General features: G+C 28.5%; 1 protein-coding gene across 1 annotated transcript in view; it reads left to right on the forward strand.

The window, feature by feature from the left end:
- The window catches only part of LOC142321290 (uncharacterized), a 108278-nt gene that overhangs the window by 75574 nt on the left and 13691 nt on the right, over window positions 1–19013 (forward strand). Inside the window, exons 2-4 of the mRNA XM_075359286.1 lie at window positions 658–891; window positions 15367–15444; window positions 18232–18413. Of these exons, the coding sequence (XP_075215401.1) occupies window positions 658–891; window positions 15367–15444; window positions 18232–18413 (494 nt within the window). The remainder of the gene's footprint in view (window positions 1–657; window positions 892–15366; window positions 15445–18231; window positions 18414–19013) is intronic.

Genomic DNA, 19013 nt, shown 5'->3' on the forward strand with positions numbered 1-19013 from the left:
AAGTACAGCATTTTTTGAATGTATTTTATTATATTATTTATCAATTAAATAACTTTGTTCACTACAGTCGCTTATTTACTTATAAACTGCCATTCAGACTAGAGAAATACTTTTAATTCTCATTCAAGTCCAAATTCTTGTGTGTGTAATATTCAGTTTTTGTAGCTGGCTTTCGTATGTTGTTCAGTAAAGTGAGTGTATGTTTATTAAATTAGTATATTTCTTTTTTAAAAAATATTAGTTATTGTAATGTATTAACAATGCCTCGCAGTTGCTTTAAAAATCCAAACAATTTTTGCGACATCTGTGGTGAGGTAACGTTGAAGTCTCAGAAAAGAAATATAACTTCACTGATAAAAAAGTAATATGAACTGTAATTTGGATGTAAATTAGGTGTTCAGAACAAATCTTGGGCTCCTCATATTTGTTGTACTTCTTGTGTAACATTGTTGACTGGTTGGCTAAATGGATCTTTAGTCACATGCCATTTGCAATTTCAATGGTTTAGAGAGGATCGAAGGATCACATCACAGATTTTTATTTTTGTGTAATAAAGATATCTGGGATAACAGCTAAAACTAGAAGTACTGTTAAATACCCTGATAATCCCTCTGCTATGCAGCCAATGCCACAATAGCCAAGAGCTCCCAATTTCAGTACCACCAGAAATATGGAACTTAGAAGATGAAAATGTTGAATCTTGTACTGACTTATCAAGTGCTGAAGAAAGAGATCCAGACTTTTTAGAAAATAGATATGCTGAACTCCATTTAATTAATCAGTCAGAATTAAATGATCTGGTTCGTGATCTAAATTCATCAAAGAATCCAGCAGAAATACTGTCATCAAGAATGAAAGGACGGCAACTGTTACAACCAAACACTAAAATAAGTACTTTCCATGATAAATAGTCGGAATTTGAACTTTTCTTCTCTCACTATGAAAATTGAGTATACTGTAATGATTCAGACTCTTTACTGGAAGCTTTGGGACATATGCACCATCCTAATGAATGGTGACTTTCTACTGACTTGTCAAAGCTTAGTTTGAAAACTGTTCTACTTCACATTGGTAATAAATACCCATCAAAACCATTAGCATACGCAGTTCACATGAAGGAATCTTATGAATGAAAATATGAAACTTGTAATGGGCAGGATTCAGTATGAGGAATATTTATGGCATATTTGTGGAGATCTGAAAGTAATAGCGCTTTTACTCAGATTGCAACTTAGATGCACTAAATTATGTTGTTTTTTGTGCGAGTGGTACAGTAGGCATAGGAAAAACCATTACATAAAAGAGCACCGGCCAAAGAGAGGGGTACTGACTGTAAAACACAAGAATGTTGTTAGTCAGGCATTACTAAAACCAGACAAAGATTATATTCTGCAACTACACATTAAGCTAGGTTTAACTTTTGTTAAAGTAATGGATCATAATGATCCAGGGTTTCTGTTTCTAAAAAACAAATTCCCTAATGTAAGCGATATTAAAATTAGGGAAGGTATATTTGTTGGACCACAAATAAGAAAATTAATGAATAATCAGGCATTTGAAGAATGTTTGAATGACTAAGAGGTTGCTGTGTGGATATCATTTCAAAATGTGTAATCAATTTCCTTGGAAACCATAGGGCCACTAATTACAGAAAACCTGTTAGTGAACTCCTTCAAAACTACAAAGAACTTAGGTGAAACATGTCACTCAAAATCTATTTCTTTCGACTTTTTCCTAACAACCTCAGCGCTATCAGTGATGAACATGGAGAACGCTTTCACCAGGAGATATCTATAATGGAAACATGATACCAGGGAAAATGGAACCCAAAAATGTTAGCTGACTACTGTTGGAATCTAAAGAGAGATCTACAGCAAATTACAGCAGAAAATCCAAAAGAAATAGATTTTAGGTGAGTACAAAATACGTGTAATGTATTGTCGTATTACTTACCATACACTTTTTGTTTCAAAAGAAATTTCAATTACAAAAACTGAGCCTGACAGAAAAATTATATTAACACATATGAAATCAGCTTAAAAATTACTATAAGAATCAACCTTTCACTCTCATTTAACAAACAAAAAATTTAATTTTGTTGATGAGTGTAATTTATCATTGTTGGAACATGATAAAAAATTAAAAAATGTTTAACCTGTAAGAATAATAAATAATTTTTTTTCTAATTTGACTGACTAAACCACATGAAGCAACATTTTGCATTCATTTCTCATTCTTCTGGGCGTTTTCTTTCTGGTCTTCCAGTAGATTTTTATTCTTTCTCTTCTAACCAAACATTTATGGTTTCTTTTTTCTCCTTCTCTTGGACACCCTTGAAGCAGTTTTCTGAACATTGTTCTATCTTTTACTATTTCTTCAGATATTTTAATTTCTTTTAGGTCTTTTTGAATCACTGAAGTCCATGATTTCTGTTTGTTTTGTTGTAGCAAATTTTTTTATCATTCATTGTCATAAGGTAACAATAGAATTTGGTTCTTCTTTTTATATGAAAATTGACATTTTCTTAGTTTCAATGTATTTGTAAAAATGTTTATTTCTAAATATGTGTTCGTTTTCACCTATTTTTATTGTTTCTAGGATTTTTCTCAAGATTTTCCTTTATTTACATTTACCTGATTTCAAATTGAAGATGCATATAGGTCTTCTGACTTGGTTACCGTTTTTTAATGTCTGATTTTACCATTTATTGAGATATTCTTTTTGTTGTAAATATTTTTAGTTAGTTAGCAGGCCAATTTCATTTTTTTTCACTACTGTTTGACTGGATTCTTTACTTAAATGATTAATTTATATTATTTCTCCCAGATATTAAAATTTATTAACTGTTTTATTTTTCCATAATTCGTATTTAGAGACCATCCCCTTGTCATACTCCGGTTTTAGTTTTGAATTCTTCTGAGAGTTCTTCTATGATTTTACTTTTGATTTTTAATTATTTTGGAACATACATGGAATTCTTCTAGGATGTTAGATAAAAAGTTCTATCAATTGAGTCATACGACTTTTTGAAATCTACAAAGTGAACTATACAGTTTTTATGCCTTCTCATTCTACCTTCTTATTGTTTTAAGGTTCCATATTTGTTCGATCCTATTTTGAAGTGCTTTTGAGATAATTCAATATGTTACATGTAAGAGGAAAATCCCTCTATAGTTATTTACATCTTTTATTTAGTTTTATAGTTTTATTTCCTTTTTCATGTAATGGATGTATTAGTGCATTTTTCCAATCTTTTGGAATTTTTTATTTTATCATATCTCTTCTAGAATTGATGATGGTCATATATCTCTTCTCTTGGTAGATTTCCTAATCCTTTCCAAAATTATTATTCAATCAGGTTGTCATCTGCTGTTTAATTTCTGGATAATTTTGTTTATTTTTATTTCATTACGTGGTTGGGAGTTTTTGGTTCGTGGATTTTGTAATTGGAATCTTTTCTCAGTTTCTTGGCAGTTTAATAGTTTTTTATACATTTTGCTGAAATTTTTCTATCATCTTTGTTGTTAAGCCCTGATTTCCTGTTTTTATCCTTGAAGCAAAGACTGGTAGTTGGTATTTGGTAACATCTTCTATTGAATATTTTATAGAAATTCCTCATCTAGTTTTTTATTAAGTCATCCTCTTCCATTTGTTCAAGTTGATTCTTTTAGTAATTCTGATAATTTTGGATTTTTGTTTCCAGATTGATCTAAATCTTAGATAGTTTTTGTTTTTCTTTGAAGAGTACCATTTTTACCAGGCTTTTAATTTTTACTTACACCTTCTTCACGTGTGTCATTCAATCATCTGTGTTTTCTGTTTATGTTTATTTAAACAATAGAGAGTTGATAGTTAGTAACTAATCTACTATCACCAATTATTAACAGCAGTTATTAATTACCAGTAATTATTAGTTAGTAATTATTATCTTTGCTCATTTATGTTAGTTTAACTTTCAGTTTCTTCCAGTTTTTTGCTTTACTGTCTTTGAAGTTGGAATTAATTTCTGGTTATTTCTTAAATTTTTAATGTCAAATCTAATTTTTTTAGTTGGCCTTTTGATAACTTTATTTTTTTATGAGCTGGGAAGTTTCCTACGGTTATCTGATATAATATTACTTTCCCATTATGCGTTGAAATCTGCTAAAATCTTTTATTTAATCTTTTGGTAATTGTATGTATTTCGTTTTCTAATAATTACCAAGATTTTTTTGGTTACTTCTATTATTTTCATTAATTGGAGTATAGGCATCAATTAATAAGTAATTTTTATTTCCGTATCTGATTGTTAGAAAGGTTAGAAACGTTCGGAGGGTGAATAGAAATTTCTGACTGAACCATTTCTGTTGATTGAATCGTTGATTTGAATCATTTCTGTTGATTATAACTATTTCCAAATGTAGCTTATTTTTCATTATTGTTTTTCCAGTTTTCCCATTGAAAATTGTTTAGTTTTCTGTAATATTTAACTACAATTTTTTTAACTATAGTTTCTGTAATAGTTAACTATATTTTTTTATAAAAAAATTAATTATTTAGTTTTTGAAAGTTAATTAAATTATATAATTATAACTTTAAAAATTTGTTTTATTTAACTACTTTATAAACATAAATAAACTGCTGTTGATGCATAAATAAATAAATTATATTATATTATTAAAAAGGCTTATTTTAATAAATCTATGTCGGATTAAAATGTTTTCATTTTTCTGTATTAATAAGAATAAATATTAAAAATAAAAAAACACGACTGCCAAAAAAATATATAAGAGTTATCGGGACATATTATTAAGGGCTCAACGCCTAATGTTGTTAACGGTAACGGGTGGTTACCGTATCATTTCACGGGAGGCAGTCTTGGTGATTCCAGGCGTGAAACCGATAGACTTGATTGCGTCTGAGAAGCAGCAGCCGTATGTTGCTAAGAAATCCGGTGAGTTGACTTCGGATAAAGTTTGAGAAATTGAACAACATGGCAATGCCTTATGACAGACCAGATGGGATGAGACAGATGGTGGGCGTTATGATCTCTCTCCAAATGTTGTTGGTTTGCGGTACGCCTCTTGGTTGCACACTAATAAATATGTGACCCAATTTTTTTCCGGCCATGATGCTTTTAGGCACAGACTGCAGAAATTCGGCTTGGTAGAATCTGGGGTGGGTCCTCAGTGTGGACAATTGAACGACACCTACCATGTGCTTTATGAGTTCTCGAAAACGAGTTAATGCGTACGGAGACCATGCGTCCGTCGGCTTGATCTTATCGAGTCGGCGTTGGATCTCCGTGTAAAATGGAAGAGCCAGGCCGAATGGGCAATAGTGGAGAGTTTTGTAGTGTACTTAGCAAAGGAAAGGATTGCTGATGGGATCTAGAGCTCTGCTTGGATTTCTCTTCTATTCTATTTTTGTTTTATAAATTATGTTTTTGTTGTTCTTGTCCTTGTTTTGTTTTGGTTCAACATTACTGTGTTGTTATTGTTCCGTGTAATATTTTTATGTTTTGTATTGTGTGTTGAACTCACTTTTGCCTTGCATGAGTAGGTAGTTCACTTCCTTTGTTAGTTATGTATTTTCAGTCTTGCTTAAGACTTGGTGAGCTGTGAGAGATTGTTTTCAGTTCATTAATTAATAGTACACCGATGGGAATGTCACTTGTGGTATCCTGGCGGAAGCGGTCTGGAATTGGTCAAAAACCGAAGTTTCGAAGATAACCTCCGGTAAAGCCCATAAGGGCTCGGAACGGAGGGGGAGGCGGAGGGTGTCTTCCCCTACGGGGTCAGGATGTTAAAAAAAAACAATGCTAACAAACATTGCTCTTTAATGTAGGATAATTACAGAGCGTGCGGGTAACGATTTTGTATATACTATAATTTTTTCAGATTTTTTAAATCTATTTAATCATTTATTTATATATATATATTTTAATGTATCCTGTGACACTCCCGGTAATGTAAGGATTCCAACGCGGAGTTAACTATTTAATCAATTATTTATATTCTGACGTCGTCTTAAAAATAATTATTAATTAACCCTTTCGCGATATTTGTATAAACCTTCAAATTTACCTGGGAAGGTGATAAACCTTTTATCTCCTTCCCAGGTGATAAAAGTTGAAAATGATATACTCCTGTGATAAGGTATTCTTCTTCGTTTTTTTCTTTTTTTAACCTCCGGATCCGCATCTTTTTTTCTTATTTTTCTGTTTAGCCTCCAGAACCACCGTAAGCTATGACTTCAGAGGATAATATATATGAATATATCATGAAGTGATATATCATGAAGTGTAGTTTTGTGGTCTCACGTTCACCATTCCTGAGATGTGTGGTTAATTGAAACCCAACCACCAAAGAACACCGGTATCCACGATCTAGCGTACATACAAATCGGGGTCATTCATGTAAATCGGTTCAGCCGTTCAGCTGGTACGGTGGAACAAACATACAACCTAAATACATTACACTCCTTTTTAGAAAGTCCAGTAATAATTAATGCAAAATCGAAACGTAAATAATATTTAAAAATGAAATTAGTTTAATAAATAAATAAATATCATAGATATGATTTATTAAAATTACAGTTTTTCAACTATGTTACAAGGATATTATATTAGTACTATTATTGTTTTCATAAAATGGATGATTGAGTTGCCTGAGAAAGAAAGAAAAAAATAACAAATCGATAATACTCGTACTTTGATCTCTCTTCGTCAGCTCTTGACTTAAGAAAAGTATCTACCGAACGCACACCCTCGGTTCTGCAACCGAATTTTTAGTTACTCTATTTTGAGATTGATTTCTTTTCTACATTTAGGTAATATTTTATTCGTTGGAAGCATGTTTGTAGTATAATAACTAAGATTAGATAGCTTACTACGTAAGAAAAAAATGACAATTATTAAGTAAACTCCATTTATTTATAAATTAAATAATCAAATTATATCATTTTAGAAATATAAAAAATATCCTTTATTAATTCACTCACGAGCGCGCGCGCAAGTGTGTATGTTTTCCCGCACGCTCGTGGTAAATTAACTATTTAATCAATTATTTATATTCTGACGTCGTCTTAAAAATAATTATTAATTAACCCTTTCGCGATATTTGTATAAACCTTCAAATTTACCTGGGAAGGTGATAAACCTTTTATCTCCTTCCCAGGTGATAAAAGTTGAAAATGATATACTCCTGTGATAAGGTATTCTTCTTCGTTTTTTTCTTTTTTTAACCTCCGGATCCGCAGTCAAGCAATTCTTTCCACAGAGGATGAGATGAGTGTTTGTAGCGTGTGTGAAAAATGCCATGCCTGACCGGGATTCGAACCCAGGACCTCCGGGTGAAAGGCCGAGACGCTACCACTCGCGCCACGGAGGCCGGCGTGATAAGGTTTTCGCTCTTATCATATTGTATATATTGATGAAAGTATTTCAAGTATCTTGTGCTATTTGAAGAAAAAAAGATGACTACTTTTTTGAGTAAATTTTTATTTTATGTTATTAAAACTTAATTTTATGTGTTTCTTGTATTTATGCTGTATGGCGTATGCCAAATGGGAATATTGTTGTTTTAATTTAGATTTTTATTTATGATATTTTATTGAGGTTTTATTTCGCCTTTAGCATTCGGCATAGGCACTTTATATAGGCACTGTGCGAGGAATATTTTTCGTTATGATATTGCGCGTTATAATTGTTGATTTTATTTGTTTTATAATTGTGTTATTTAATTTATAAGTTTGGTGTTATAAACCTAAATTGTTTACTATAGAAACGTTGTGTCCAGGCGCTGATAACGACAGTTCGTTGTGAACCAAAAAAAAAAAAAAAAAGCATCACTTTTTCTTCCTATTATTTCTGTGACTCCAACCACTGTTGATTGGTCTATCTCGTTTATTATGTACACCGTCAACCGATCAGCATAAAAAAAAAGTCTGATGTGGGCACCACATGACTTCCTTGTACGCTTATTAAATTACATTACACTTTTTTTTTTAAATGAAAAGTACATAAAATTTTATTTCATTAATAACTTCTGATATTTTTTCATTTTTATTTTTTTATTGTCATTGAATTATTATTTATCGTAATTTTTTTTGTAATCAGAGGTGAATAATTCTTAATCAATAATGTATTTAAATTAAAAAAAAAAGAAAATGAAATCTGATTCGAACCTATGTGCCTTCCCTTTCTAAGATCCAAATATTTCATTAATTAAAATTTAATTTGGTTATAATTCTGAAACCAACAAGTACTAACTTATGATATATCGTTGGAAAGCTCTCAGTTAGGACTTATTACTTACTGCAATTAAGAAAAAGTTCTAAATCCAATTTTTTTGGATTTTGGGCTTTCTTAGACCCTTTTGGTCCAGTTGATTGCAATCAAAAGGGGAGGTGCACAAATAGATGTTACAACAGTCCTAAATCAAAAATTTCAAAATCCTACGGCTACTCGCTTTTGAGTTATGCGAGATACATACGTACGTACGTACAGATGTCACGCCGAAACTAGTCAAAATGGATTCAGGGTTGGTCAAAGTGGATATTTCCGTTGAAATCTGAAAACCGAATTTTTTCGCGATCACAATACTTCCTTTACTTCGTATCAGGAAGTAATAACCAATGAGCCAGTAGATATTTATTGTATTTTTAGAATAACTTTAGCAACGCCGTAGCTTGATAAAAGATTGTTTTTTTTAAATATTAATTTATTATAAAATACGAGTAAACTTAATTAGAACAAAAGTAAAATAATATTACTATTCAAATCTTGTTTAAATTTCCACTATTTCAAGTAATATTACTATTCAAATCTTGTTTAAATTTCGACTATTTCAAGTACCTGTAATTTAAAAATACGTCAAAAAACAGATAACACTATCACAACTTAGTAACCTTTAATTCGGCCCCAACTTCAAAAGTCGAAAATTAAAGTCGACGATAAATATTATTTTTACACTTTTTAAACTATTTTAAAGCATTTTTGCAAATTTGTAAATCTCTTACAAAAAATTACTAACCGTAAATGAAAACGACTATGTAGATAATTGTCGTCTTGGAATAGGTGATGTGGATAAAAGTTAAAAAAGTAACGGGTGATATAGTTAAACGATGTTAAATAACATATTACCGAACGCAAGTTAAGGCTGTCGGGAATCCGGGAGTACATGTAACTATTAACTTTACCTCTACCTCTTGAAGATTCTTGTCGTGAGATCATTTTGAATATAAAATGGTTTCTAGCAAAATAAAAATGTATTATTATTTATTATTGTTGTTATTATGATTAAAAATTATATCATAGTAATAATAATAATATAAATAATAATAGAAGATAATCTGTTCATTTATTTTTTTTAATTTCAGTTTTTAGATATCAGCGACAAAGTAAAGGTTAGTTAATAATGGAAATTGTATTTATCGGGGGCCGACTTCTTAGGTTCTAAATTTCAAGAATAAATGAAAAAAGAATTATTTTCTACTTTTTAATTTGTTATTCTATTACTGATATTTTCTATTAGGGTTACACTAATTAATAATTTTTAATTAAATTTTTATTTAAATTACAGACCAACAGCTCTGCTTCAAAGAAATGAAAAAACCAAAACACCAACTTTTTCATAATAATAGGAATACCTAAAATAAACAAAAACAGCTACCGAATATGACCTAAGATTTTCTGAATGCTGCAGTACAGATTATTTTTCCCTAGTTTTTAACAAGTATTCTTGAATTTTACGCGAAAATACTTAAATAACAAAATAATTTTAGAATAGATTTTTTATAATGCTTCAGAAATGCAATACTAATTTACGATGATGATAAAAAAAAGAAAAATATCTTCAAGTCGTCATTAAAAGTAACAAAAATTTTCTACCTAACGTTTATATAACTCTTACAATTGGGGAGCTTCTACAAATTAAAAATAAACACCGAAATCGGTTCTTATGCTGAAGATATATAAGCTATGCACATACATAGCTATAGATATTTAGATATGTAGAGATATAGATATAAACCTATATATATATATATATATATATATATATGCACACATACGAAATGAATCTGAAACCTCCTCCATTTTTGTCGTCTGTAAAAACAAATCATTAAAAACAGAATTATTATATTTTTAATTTCTACAGAATTGAATCGATTGATGATGTGATTTATTGTGAATATAAATGTAGTGATGTGTAAATATATATATAAAGAATTTTTTTGTTTTTTTAAAGAGATTGACTTGAATGTGTTCAGGTATAACCATCAGTACTGGAATTACTGGGCAGTTATTTGAATATTAATCTGCTTTCAAGTTAATATTGAAATAGATTTGTGGTTTAGCGTTCAAGAGATGTGGTTTCGATTTTCAGGTCGATTCCTGAAATATGTTTCCTGTGGTTTTCCTTTAGGTTATAGTAAAGGAAAACCTGAATAGCACCTCTTTTCTACAAATAATCCACTAAAACTACAAAATTTGTACATAATATTTATCTTATTCTTTAGTTAATTGAAAATTTATTTTATGTCATGTTCACTACCTCGTTTTAATCTTTTTTCATTATCTGTCAAAATCTGTCATGCCCCTTCCATACTGTAATAATAATGAAGTAATTTTACATTATAATACCACTTTACTTTTTTTTTTTTTTCTTTTAATATGAAGAAAACCTTTTTTAATATTTTAAATGGAATTATAAAAAACAGATCATATCTGTCCACAATTATTTTTATTGATTTTGAAATTAATTTGAGTTTTTTAAAGAATATACAATTTTTGTAATTTATTTTTATAATTTTGTTATTATTTTTTCTATACTATCTGCTGTAGTATGTAAAAAGGGAAATAATTGGAATAATTATTTTATTTTTATTGTTATGTTAATGAGAAGTATACTAAAAAACATGTATTGTAACGATGAAGATGAGCTAGATGAATTGATAAGAGAAAAGATGACAGACTCTTTTGGAAATTGAATCCGAGATCCCAGCTGATCGATCTAGACCAGATGTCCCCTTAAAACAAAATCTCTCCTCCCCAGATTTTATGCTATATTCCTCAACTTCTGGAGATCCTAGAGTTATAAATGCAAAAATTTGATTTAAAAAATTGTGTGCGACTTCTGTTTGGCTTTATATCAAAGGACTTGTTTAATTTAAATTCATGAAATCCTGTGTGGTAGCTTGTACATTAGTTTTTTTTTTTTTAGTAACCTGTATGAAAATCTTATTTTCAAAAATAACACTACATATTACTATCTCTACTAGATCTACTAGATCTACTAGATCTATCTCTACTAGAAATATGTAGAGATATGTACTATCTCTACATATTTAATATATTCTAATATTTAACTATTTCAGACACTGAAGTTTGAGTTAAAAAAATACTTAAATAACAAAATAATTTTAGAATAGATTTTTTATAATGCTTCAGAAATGCAATACTAATTTACGATGATGATAAAAAAAAGAAAAATATCTTCAAGTCGTCATTAAAAGTAACAAAAATTTTCTACCTAACGTTTATATAACTCTTACAATTGGGGAGCTTCTACAAATTAAAAATAAACACCGAAATCAGTTCTTATGCTGATATCAGTTTTATTTATTTCCTTTCTCTAAATAAGACATTTTCAGCTCCTATCAGACTCTAAGGGGTTAATAAATCAATCCGCTCCCCAAAAATAGAAGAGCAAAATAATTGATAACATTTTATTATACTCTAAGGATAAAATATTTTAATAAACATAAATATTTCTAATTTTTACAGTCTTAAGCTTTACTCAAAATCTGGGAAAGTTTATCATGCTGTTGTCAGGTTTTTCAAGTTTATTCTGAAAAGAAACTGGTTTGTATTGGTTAAAAAGCATTAAGGACTTTTAGTGATGATTGCAAAGTAAAAAAAAAATTACTTTTTTACAATTAGATTATTTCAGTACAGAATGAAATCCAGTAATCACTTATTAAATGTTTTTCTTATTAATCTACAATATTACATTTTCCCCTTAGATTATAACTTTTTATATATTTTTTTCACTTTTCTCAACATGTTTTAAATGTTAAAAGAGTACTATTTCATTGTAGTATATTACTTTGAAGTGTTTGAATTTTTCAATATTTTTTTGGAAAAACAAACAATAAATAAAACTTAGTTTAAAAGTAATCAAAACATAATTCATAAATCAATTAAAAATAGACTAGATATTTCAAGATGACATAATTTTGTGAATCGCAGTTTTAATTCTATTTATTAAACCAAAAGAATTGATATATGTATGATTTTTTTACTTACAATAATACAGAAACTATAAATAGTCAGCATAAAAGTTTTTCAAGTAGTTATTCTGAATAGAATGTGTAACATAAATTATAAATATACACACACATACATTATTCTTTCACTATAGTGTATGTAATTTCTGAAGACAGGTCAGTAGTTTGCTGTGGCATCCCTTCCACTGCTCTTATATCACTCACTGACTTCTCCTCACACAAACAGCCAAAGCAGTGTATTCCAAAAGTCATATCCATTAATTTGCAATGCCTTGCACCTTATCCAATTACGATGTTACTATTACAGAAACAAAATGTTCTGGTAATTTGTTATTAAAAATAAAATTATTTATTCTTAATATTTTGTTCAAGATGTATATGAAGTAATTTAATTATTTATTTCTTAAAGTATATGTTTTTTTTTCATGTATGTTAAACTAAGGTTTTGCTATAAATAAACAGTAACAACGACGTAACAAAATTATTATGAAATGAGTTGTTTATTTGTTATAGGCTATAATGTTATGATTTTCTTTGATATGGTGTAGTTATTTACGAGTATTATTTTTAAATAGCACATACGCATTACTTTTGTTGCAACTAGTAACATGTGTTCTGCACACCAGGTTATAGGAGTGGAATAGAGGAGGCAAGTAGAGGCAGTTTGTAGGAAGGACCGGCCTTTAGATTTTGCATACCCTATACAGCATATATTGATTTTTTCATCAATTTAGAGAAAATTTTATATTCATAAATATTGCTCCAGCACAATTGCTCTTTATCATGGGATGCAGTCTCATTAAAAAAAAACTATGTTCGTTTAGTTAATAAAATCAGTAGAATTACTCAATTAGGTTAAGTTTAAATTAACTTGTTTTATTTATAATCAGACATATTACCTATACATTCAAATCATATATTTTAAAACTCTTTTTAACAGACCATACCAGTTAGATAATTCAAGACAACCTCCATATTATAAATGGATTATTTAATTACATAAATCAAACTGATCAGCAGTTTTTTTCTTTTGAGTTTTAATTAAAACACAAAAATGTTCCAAACATTTAATTAAAATATTTAAAAAAGGAAATGAAAAATAATAAGAAATTTTTTCATTTATGTTTCTCAGAAATGTGTAGGAATTTATTATTCAATCAAAAAAAGGATAACAAATTAATTAATATATTAAACAATCAATTGATTAAGTATGGCAAAAAGCATAATATGTGATACAGATATTTCCCTGCCTCACCAATCCATTGATACTTTCTCACTCTTAAAGCGTAATTTCTAAATGATCCCTAAAATAACTGAACGTTTTCTTTAAAGAATATAAGCTTCACATCTTACCAAATAACAAATGATTTAAATTAAGCTTGCAATTAGCTCTAGCTGAAGTGCAACCATTACAGAAGAGAAGGGCTTTGATTATGTGATTACATGATTACTTGTGTAATAAGAACCAACCACTCTTTGGTAGCTTTTGTTTAGTAGATAATTATGGAAGGGCAAAAAAGAAAGGAGGGAAGCATGATATTTATAAAGCAGCCTTCTTCTTTGTCATCAGCTTCTTCTTCTTCTTCTACTATGTCTTCTTTTTCTTCTTGTTTCTTTGTTTTAAAATAAGGCATTAAGACATTATAGTGATATCTTTTCTTGTAAATACTTATTGTTATTCCTTCCATATATTTTAGGGAAAATTGTTATTAAGTATTTTATTCACAAGTCCTATAATTATTAAAATACAATTTTCCTTTCAAATAAATAAGAAGAAGAAGAAGTAACTTGAAAACAATATTTTTAAAGTAGGTTAATAAGTTTTTTCAAAATCTGATAACATGAGATAGAGATTAATTATACTCATGATTAGAGAATGCCAAATTAAAAAATTACATTAAAACATTCGAACATATTTTTATTTTTGTTTAATAAAACCCTTTGTTTCAGGGCTTTCAAGGTACTTTCAAGGGTTGTTATTTAATAAAAGTAACATATAGCAAAGAAATTGTTTCTCATCTTAAAATATATCCATCTTCTTTTTTTTTACGTGTTGATATTGCCACATAAATTTGAAGCTTTTGCATGGGATATGGAAATTAATTCTTTCTAGCGTATGAAAAATGCCATGCCTGACCAGGATTCAATCTGGGACTTCCACATGAAGGGCTGAAACGCTACCACTCCACCACGGAGATCACCAGAATGCTATATTTAATCAATGTATGCATATTAATTGGTTAGATGTTTTTTGTATTTCATCTTTCATCTTATTTGTTCAGTTTAGTGAGTCAGATGAAATCAGTTAATCGTAATATTACATTGGGATATGATCATAAAATTCAGCATTTCAAATCAATTAAAACTCTGCAAAACTGCATTAACTGCAAAAACTGCATTAGTCACTTCTAACTTCTTCAGATCACCTTTTTCTGGATATTCCTAAATTTCTTGTGCCAAAGTTGATATGTGATGACTAGATGCCATGTGAAAGTTTCAAGATCCAGTCAGCTGCTATTCCTTCAATATTCATTATTCCCTATAATTAAATCTACAAAATGAGTTCTTTCCTGTCTAGATCACTTTTAAAATACACCTCTTATGCAACTTCTTTAAATACAACCTTATTTCTTTAACACATCCCTGTCATCAAACTTCACAAATGTAGCACTTATGATGAGACCAAAAGATCATTACTTCTTTCTGGCAAGTTCCAAAAAGTATCTGATAGAATTGAGATTTCAGATCAAATAGATCTACTTCAAAATTTTAACTATGTGAGGCCTGAGTGGAATACTTGTTATAATCTCTCATTTCATGACATGCAACTTACTAAATCATCTAAAATTACATTTATATCATGTAACACACATTTATTTAAGATTAGATTATTTAATAATGATGACACACTAATCGCTTTTGAAGCAGTTTAAAGTGATTGATGTTATTCCAGATTAATATCAATCTGTTCTCCTAAAAAGATTAATCTTTCGAAAATATCCAAGAAAAATGCAGGGGGGGAACTTGCATTATTTAAGTCTTTACCTTCAGTTTAAATTAATACAAAATATTATTAGCATGTTTTGTATGTTTCAGCTGGTACAAACCTGGTGGGTAAGTTTACACAGAGTGTTCGCCGGATTGTCCAGGATGTCAAAGATGAAGGGACTGCAAGTAAGTTTTTTCATATTTATTTTTTTTCTTTGTTTTATAACTTTACTCCTAAAAGCATAAAATAATCTTAATTAATGGAAAGAAATATATACAGTACATTTACATATTTTTCTTATTTTAAATAAATAACATGATAACATTTCACCAAAAATGTTTTAAGCATTAAAAATTTTACTAATTGATAAAAGTAAATAAAAAGAAAAGAAAATCTGTAAAATAACAAAATGTATATTAGTTTATTCAAATATGTAGTAGTTCAGTATAGAAAATAACAAACTAAAAAGGATTTTCAGCTGCAGTACTATTGTTTTAGCCTTTCATATTAAAGAACATGGTAAATTTCAAGCATAGAATAGTGAGTGAGAATCTGTTTACTGTAGTTAACAGTAATGAATAAAGTTTCATCTTATACAAAGCAAAAATTTAGTTTTCTTCTTTGTGATAACCTGATATTTAAACAGTATATACAATTACATTTAAAAAATACCTTGAATAAGTGTAGTATAGAAGAATATAACAAATAACAAGGTGATAATTTTTATTTAGCCTAAATGTAGTAAACTGATCAGGGATTTAGGTAACCTGTTTAACAAACTAATTTTTCATCATTTAAGTGCATCAGTCAATGTGACAACAAAACAAAATAATAATAATAATGAATTATTATTCATAACAATTTTATTCAGATTAAAAATTACAAAAAAAAAAAAAATGTACACTATATATTTATGCATTTCCTGTCAAGTTACAATTACATATGTGTACAGCCCCAACAAACTGCAAATTAAAATAGAATTCAAACAAAAGAAAAATCTTTTTTTTAAATATATATTTACTTTTCAATTCTGTACTTGAAGTATAACTGAAATACACAAAAGAAAAAACTTTGAGATTACATTCTTCTCATCAAACTTAAGAAAAAGAGTTCCTGTAACCAACCTTATGTCTAGAAATATTTAGTGTTCCTTTTGTTGTCATTCAGTAATATTTTAATAATAACACTAATATTTAAATATTAGATTTTATTTTTATTTAAAATTTTCAGTTGATTTATGAAATTCTGATACAACTATCCCTGTGAGTAATGTAAAATATTTCTTATATTTTTAAATATAAATAATAATTATGTTTTACACAATTTGTACAAAATGATGGTAATGATTTAAAACCTTATTTATCACTAGCCCAAAATAATTTCTATTATTAATCCTTCTTATTTGTTTGCAATTATTTCTACATGCTTCCATTCTAAACATCCCAACTTTCATAGCAGTATTGAAACATACCTATCTTTATTCAAAAGGTTCTGGGTTTGAATCCGATTTAAGTTTGGCATTTTTTTCTCAGGTTACAAAGATTCATTTTTTTACTTAAAAAGAAATATAAGGAATCTGTAATTGAATATAACCCTATAGTTACCAAAGAAAAAATAAATAGCATTCTACCTCATGTGTTTTTATTTGAAATGATTTGGTTCTTTATTTCTTTAATTGTTAAATGCAATCTACTCAGTGTTGAGATTGATACATTGGCTGATTCAAAATCAGCCAACATATATTTAAGTCAATACATAGTAATTTATATATATATAATCCAACTTGATCCACCTAATTACAGAAATTAAAAAGCAAGATGGTATTTACCTTATTTTTTCATAACCTTTACAATAGCGCTTTTGTGGCAACCCACATCTTCAGTTGTAATTTTCGTTTTGCAATGAAACCGCTATTGTAAAGGTTATGATAAAATGAGGTAAGTGTCATCATATTTATTTTTTAATTTCTGTACTTAGGTGGATCAAGTTGGATTATGTATACAATATATATTAGTACAGAGGGATATGGGTCTTGAAAAGATTGACTTTAAAAAAAAAAATATATATATATATAGTGTAGCCAAGTCAGCTAGAACTAATTCTACTTAATCCCAGGATTTTGCATTTACATAAGTAAACTATTATTCATAATGATAGGATTTTACTAAGTAAATACTAAACTTTACATAACATTCAAAGGAAATAATTTAACTTACGTCTTGGTTTGCAGTTTTAAAGTGCTATTAACATGTATTTAAACATTTTATTAATTTAAAATGTTTAAATTCATACCTGAAAATCATTCTTTCATAGTTGGACAGGAACACTCTAAAATCTAATACACAAGACCAAAGGTACATGGACTAGTCAAATTCAGAAAATATTATTTCATTGCATTTTGCTTGAGTCACTGCAAAGATAATGTGAAATTGCGCTAAAAACATTTTACTACCCTAATCTAATAAAAAGATGCACTAGTAATTCTGAATTCAAAGTAATTAGTGACTGAGAGCAGGAAGGATACTAATATGATCTAATGCCAAATAGAAACCCTACAAAAAAATGCTATACAAAAAAAAATAAATAAAGGTTGGTAGTTCAAAAATAACAAAAAATCAACCCCCACAATAATATAAATTAGTGACTTCTGACTTGATAACATTTCAAATGGAAAAATAATAAATCCACACATCACCAAAAACAAAGATCTTTCGAAACCTAATCCAAATATCAGTGTCTCACCTGATAGCATAGTAATGCTCAACATTCTGTAGCTAACAGTTTTATGTACAATACATTCCTGTACAATGTTTCTCTAATTCCTACTTTTATATTTTGTGTTCATATGTTTTTACAGTGATTATTTTCAGGGTATATTTAATTGTTTTGATGTAAACAAATTCTTATTTGTTCCAATGTGTTTTATGCATTTAATTTATTTATTTTTAAAATATTTACAATCAATTTTTCAGGTGGTCTTACAAAAGAAGAGGTTATTGAAACTAATGAAAGATTACGAGCTGTTAGAATTCGACTGGAAGAATCGTATGACACAGCTAAACGTGCTTTGGTTACACTAATGTCAAAATATGCTGACAGTAAATCAGTTCGTAATGTCTTCCAGCGATACACTATGCTTAAAGCTATGATTAAGGTATGCATTAAAAAAAAATGAAACGAGAATTTTTAAATTATTGAGTAATTTGTTAATCCTTATTTATAGGTCAAACAAATTTTCTATAAAGAAATTTTGTTTGAAAATCTTGAGATTGCCCAACTCAAGATTTTGTGTTTTTTGTTCCATAATATGTTTCAATTAATTGATCTGCATGAAATCATGAAATTAAAGTTATTATTAAAAAAAATTAACTATCAATAACTCACTTTTTAAATATGTGAAACTGTGCTTCTTAAAGAACTATTTGGATTTATCTTACCATTTCTTTAGCCAGTGATGTTACAGGTGGTGTCATTAAAGCACCTTCTTAAAGTCTTCTTAAAACAATTAGAAAATTGCTTAATATTTAGTAAAATAGTGTATGTGATTGTTGCTGAGTTTGTTTATTGAGTATCTTTTTTTTTGTAAATTTTCATGTATTTATGAATTTCATCATATTGAAATCATATATTTTTTGTACTACTCATAAAATTTAGATTTTAAAGATAATATTTTGTATTCTCACCTTATTTTTATGACACAAAGGTATTTGTGTGTCTTAGTGCCTTTAAATGATTGTGTGACTGTACTGCCCAG

The sequence above is a fragment of the Lycorma delicatula genome, chromosome 3, assembly GCF_047948215.1.
Source record: "Lycorma delicatula isolate Av1 chromosome 3, ASM4794821v1, whole genome shotgun sequence".
NCBI classification, from domain to species: Eukaryota; Metazoa; Arthropoda; class Insecta; order Hemiptera; family Fulgoridae; genus Lycorma; species Lycorma delicatula.